Raw genomic sequence first — 6,000 nt, 5'->3', positions numbered from 1 at the left:
TAGCAGAAGACCAAGAAGATGACGACCATGTTTATGGCAGGAAATGTTCTGAAGTCTGTAGCTGGTTGTGGTGGAAGCGGTGATAGTAATGAGGAAGATTGATCAGAATTAATAAATCGATATGTATAAAAAATAATATACATTTTTCCAAATGCACTGGCAAATCACAGGAATAACACATTAGCAAATAACAATTTGATTTGTGTATTTTATAGAGCTCCAAATAGTGAAAATAAGCAACCGAATCATCATGTATCAGGATTTTGCCTGATACATGTTATTCCAAAATGTTACAGTTAAAACACTTGTAAATCACAGGAATGATACATTAGGAAGTGTACTTCAACAATATGATGGACTGGTTTGATCACAATTTGATTTGTGTATTTTACAGAGCCCCAAATATTGAACTTAAGCAACCAAAACATGATTTTGCCAACTCCTTATTTGAGTTTGGTATCATACGACTTAAAATTCCCACATTTAAAAAAATAACTGAAAAACAAAATATGAGCACATTTAGTTATTTAGATAAGTACAGAACATCAATTTATAGCATTTCAATCTCTCTGCGTCGTTTCCCAAAGCGCTACCGTAATACCGCATGTATGCGCGTACATGAGCTTTCAGTGTAGATAGCGTACCGATGGCGTTACCGCAGTGAAAAGCACGAGCGGGAAGTTTCTTTCACTTCAGTAACATGAACATTTGGAGGAGGAACGCGTGAAGTGCGTGGCAATCATTTAGTAACTCTTCTTTTTTCTTTATTTTATACTTTCCACTAGGACACATCGACTGAACATGAAACTTTTCAGACAGATTTCCAGTAAGTAACGCAGACCTTTTGATGAATTATGCAATAAATACTTCATAGCCGATTAATAGTTCCTGTTATAAATACATCTTTTAGATTCGCCATACTCTTTCTTTTATTTGAGTTTCACAAACCATGAGTTGAGCGAGCCTTACCGCCAGGGCGTCTTTTGTTCAATAATGCAGTTAACCACCTAAAAAGACACAATTTCAACTGGATGCACGCTCTCTAGTGGATCTTTTAAATAATCTTGTAGTCTTTTAAATAAACGGTCCTGGGTCCAAACGACGTATTCCAGCGCTGTTCGATCTTCTGTAGGAGTGCTTCATCTCCTACACCGAAAAATCGGATTATATGGAATGTAGCAAGATAACGCTAAACTAAAAACAAACACTGTAAAAAAACAGTAATTATGACATATTCTATATCTGTGCTATATCACTGACTCTATATCCTTGCATATAAACCAGGCAATGGTTTAGGCAACGAACAAAAATTTTACTATTTCATTTTTGAAAGGTCAGTGTTTGTAAAGGGTGAGGTCTGAGCTCTGTTTCTATGTTACACACTAATGGAAATCTTATATATTACTTGTGTTGTGTTATGTGTTATGTTAGCTCCTATTGTCTGCCGCCCCCATTATCCGCCACTTCAATGTATGTGTGCACCACAGCCCCCTAGTAGTCACTAGTTTGTGTTTGTGTGTGTGTGTGTGTGTGTTATAAATGCGGAGGACAAATTTAAATTGAGATGAAAATCTCAGATATGGCACGTTTCAAAAAAGGGTATGTGGCATCAGCAGCTGTCTCTGTGCAACCCGGGTCCAGAAAAACCGTTCCGTCTCTATCGTCACACTAAGCACAACCGTACAAAGGCAAACAACTCGTCGGTCAGCTACTAAAACCATATTTAACCCTCTATGGCATGAATTTTATTTTAGGAGGAAAATTTTTTCATCCTAGTATTTGCTAGATTAGGGGTCCCTTATAATATATAAATAATATAATTTGCCCCCCCACCCTCCTGCCACCAGATTTTTGTTTGTTGCCTCAGGGCAACAAGATGCTATGAGGGTACTAAAATGCCAAGGTTTTCTGTCATTTTCATATAAGTGTTATGAGGTACAAACAAGTATTAATCACATTAGAAGTTTTATTTCACAGATTCCACAAATGTGTATCAATCAGTGGGTTAGAAATTAGCTGCAATGTGTGTTTGTGTTTCTGAATGTTTGCTCCTGTGGTGTACCGATCAATGTTTAACTTTTTTTGCAACGCACAAAGCACTGCTGTACCCATGAACTGCTCCAGTTCTTTAGTAGTGAGGTTAAGGGTTTGTTGGTATCACACTGAATGGCATATACAGGGGTTGGACAATTCAACTGAAACACCTTTCATTTTAGTGTGGAATTGTGTTTTCATGGCTAAATTGGACCAGCCTGATGGTCAACCTTCATTAATTGCACATTGCACCAGTAAGAGCAGAGTGTGTAACGGTGGCGTACCCAAAGGTAGTGAGGGATCCATACGCAGGTGGAAAATACGTAGCTTTTAATAGACAGAACGAACAAGCAGACCCTGTAGGGAAAGCAGGCAGCAGCACAAAAAGGGCAAGGCAAAAAGGAGTCAAAAACCAGGCAGAGTGTCAAAAACCAGAACAGTCCAATAGCGGCAGGCAGAGGTACAGAAGGGGCAAACGGGAGAATATCAAAGAGGGCAGAGCAAGGATCTGTAACCAGGATAACAGTCAGAGAACACAGATACACGGCTTGGTAATGCAACACGGGGAGGCAATACTTCGCACCGGTCTGTTGTGAGGAGGGTCCTTATGTAGGGCGTGGTGAGTAGCTGATCAGGATCAGGTGTGCAGATCAATACTCTGGTGATGGCGCCCTCTGGCGGACACGGGCGTGATTGCCATTCCTGACAGAGTGTGAAGGTTCAATTAGCAGGGTAACAGCACAGTTTTGCTCAAAATATTGCAATGCATGTGCATCCAGTGGTTCAAACATTGTATCCTGTAGGCAGTGCCATGTATCAGGATGACAATGCACCAATACACACAGCAAGACTGGTGACAGACTGGTTTGATGAACATGAAAGTGAAGTTGAACATCTCCCATGGCCTGCACAGTCACCAGATCTAAATATTATTGAGCCACTTTGGGGTGTTTTGGAGGAAATGATCAGGAAACATTTTCCTCCACCAGCATCATGTAGTGACCTGTCCACTAGAAGAATGGCTTAAAATCCCTCTGACCACTGTACAGGACGTGTATATGTAATTCCCAAGACAAATTGACACTGTATTGGCTGCAAAAGGAGGCCCTACACCATACTAATACATTATTATGGTCTTAAACCAGGTGTTTCAGTTTCATTGTCCAACCCCTGTAAATTTGACTGCTCTACAATTATTTCCAGAATGCCTTCAGAAAAAATATCTGGAAGTGTTGATATGGAGACTCAATATTGATTTTGGAAGGCTGGCCTGCAATTCTGGTTAATTAGTGATGTTGGGACTGTGGTGTGTTCTCTATGTGAGCAACACCTTCCTCTGATGCATCATTATCATCTTCATTTTCTTCTTCATCTGTTTTCAAAAGAAACCAGGAAGCATAAATTTACAATAGGTCATATACAACTCTCGCCGCCTGCTGATGTGCTCTCTCACACACACACACACATACACACACACACACACACACACACACACACACACACACACACACGTTCATTACATACAGTATGTTCAGTATGACTGAACCATGATCATCTAAATCTCCCTCAAACAAATTTTCCCCGTCACTGTGCTCAATCTCACTGTCAGAATGTATGACCCTAACTGATGGATCATGTTCCTTATACCCATAAAATGTTCTTGCATCCCTTTCCTGTGAGTAATAGTTGATAGGACAGCAAAAACAATGTTATGTGAATAACTGTGAGTCCCTGAACATCTCCATCCATGAACATGTCATTGTTCAAACTAAAGTGGTTTAACTGCGCAATGTTGCCCTGAGGCAACGAATGAAAAACTTAAATTTTAGAATATAGATAAAGCGAAAAAGTGTCTTTACTCAATCAAATTGCTAGGAACATGCACATGATTGTTCCATACACCTGCTGCTCGTTAACTCACCATTTCACGAGTACTTAAGCTTTCCCCTCTCACTTCCGGGTTCCGAAGTATTGTTGGCATACCACTTACCAAGCGTTCTATCTCCATGATTGATCTCCTGTGTACTGACCTCTGCTCTCGTCCCAGACCTCGTTTCCAGCCTAGCCCTTGTAAATCTTCAGCCCTCTGTCTACCTGGCGTGACCCTGGACCGTCCTGACCTCGACTACAGCACCCATACACCACGCACGCTCTGTGGAGTTATTCGTCTATTCGAGTACTCTGTATTCACTTCACAAATAAAAACAACCATATTCCGTAATTGGATCCTTGTCTGCCTGGTTGGTTCGTTACACAAATATGCTTTTTCACATATTCATGCACATTACAAATAATTTGAAATACAAATTTTATTACATTTAAACATGTTAAAAAGTGAAATTTATCTTACATTTTGCTAGGAGTGTGTCCAAGCATGCTATGCTCCAAAAAAGGACTGCTCCACCCCCAGGTGAAAGACACATCCACACCCAGATCAATTTTCATTGGTTCCAGACTTATCAGCTGATTTAAAATGTGATATTTTACCAAAAAAAATTAAAGAGAAATAGTGGTTTGTTGCCTGAGGGCTACACCATGCCATAGAGCCCCCATACCCATACATGCCATAGCAGCCCGCGGGCCACATGCGTTCGCCCCCCCAACCAGCCCCTTGAGTGATTTAAAAAATAAAATGTGGCCCATCATCATTTCTATTTGAGTACCCCTGCCATAGAGGGTTAAATGACTAATTTTTCCTTCCACGACGGTTATTATTACTGAAAAACGTCTCGTTAATTTACACGTTTTATGTATCACTCCAGTAAAACAATAAGTGTGGCGCGTAAAATATTTCAATATATGTACAATTAAAATGTCGATGGTTGTTTTTGTTTGTTTACAAGTAGCTACTACACTAATTGAATCTGGCAAAGTGACTAACATAAACTAAACAAACTTTTTAGTTTATGTTAAAAACAAAAAAAAAAAACAAACTGTTTTTTTAATATAGCACCTTATAAGATAACCCAATCTTGCTTTACTATTAACATACAGACAACTTTTACATCCAGTCATATTGTGGTTAAATGCACACAGCATACTGTCAGCTGCAAACATCAGTTCCCTGATGAGAGGGGAACACAAGGAACACAGCCCCATCCACCACTGATACCACTTCCTCAACAGAGAGCTGAAAATAAAATTGCACTTTCCACAACAGACTGATAGACCAACTTGCTGCACATCGAAGGCCTTAAGTGTCTTCCAGAAGTAGAGTCAGCTCCCACTCTTCCTGTAGACCTGCCTCTGTGCCTCTCAGCGGTCACCAACCACCGCCGCAGACCGGTCTGTGGGCCATTTGGTACCGGTGTTCTGAAAATCTATCCTACCGGTCAAACTGACCTACCAGGTGTACTGCGCAGAAAAAAATATATGTTATTGACAATCAGAGTCTGAGTGATGTATTATTTTGAAAAAATAAAAAATCAAAACTTTAAAAATGACACTGCCATCTGCCGCTATAGTATAGTATAGTATATTGTAGTATAGTATACACTCATCTTCTGGTGAGATATAAAATAGCTTTTTTGGATGTTCTGAAATCTTGCACTTTTTCCGAGCACATTATTTCTGTGACTTTGATGAGGCACTGTTTTATTAAATCACAGTCTGAGAATGGTTTGCCGTGCTGGACAATAAGTTTAGCGACTTCATAGCTTGCTGTTGTGGCGTTTTCATGTATTTTGTTAGTACATAAAAAAACTAGGGATGCACCGAAAATTCGGCCACCGAAATACTTTCATCACCGAAACAACACGGCCGAAACAATGTGCTGTGTTGACGCAAGCAAAAATCGCCACCTGCACGCGCTTATTTGGATAAAGCTAGCAAAAAAGTTTTCCAGTGATGGCGCCGAGGCAAAGGACATTACACCAAAAATTATGGAACTCGTTACCTACCTTAGACGATCAGCCGTTCTCTGTCGTAGGGATTTCGTAGGCTAATAGAGCACATTGAGCCCCGTTA

General features: G+C 40.1%; 1 protein-coding gene across 11 annotated transcripts in view; it reads left to right on the top strand.

Annotated features, from left to right (window-relative positions):
- Positions 1–676: 676 nt before the first annotated feature.
- Positions 677–6,000, top strand: part of LOC143510684 (N-acetyllactosaminide beta-1,3-N-acetylglucosaminyltransferase 3-like) — a 184,407-nt gene continuing 179,083 nt past the window's right edge. For 8 of the 11 annotated variants that reach the window (XR_013130054.1, XR_013130060.1, XR_013130056.1 and 5 more), the window contains exon 1: positions 691–826. Coding sequence is in view for 1 of the 11 variants with exons in the window: in XM_077000306.1 (XP_076856421.1) it covers positions 802–826 (25 nt within the window). In the remaining 10 variants the exon portion in view is untranslated. Of the gene's footprint in view, positions 827–6,000 lie in introns of all 11 variants that reach the window. The other 3 variants (XR_013130055.1, XR_013130053.1, XM_077000306.1) reach the window with 2 other exon arrangements.

Source organism: Brachyhypopomus gauderio, chromosome 3 (genome assembly GCF_052324685.1).
Source record: "Brachyhypopomus gauderio isolate BG-103 chromosome 3, BGAUD_0.2, whole genome shotgun sequence".
Lineage (NCBI taxonomy): Eukaryota > Metazoa > Chordata > Actinopteri > Gymnotiformes > Hypopomidae > Brachyhypopomus > Brachyhypopomus gauderio.
The sequence above is the reverse complement of the archived record's forward strand: the minus strand, read 5'-3'. Positions and strand labels throughout refer to the sequence as shown.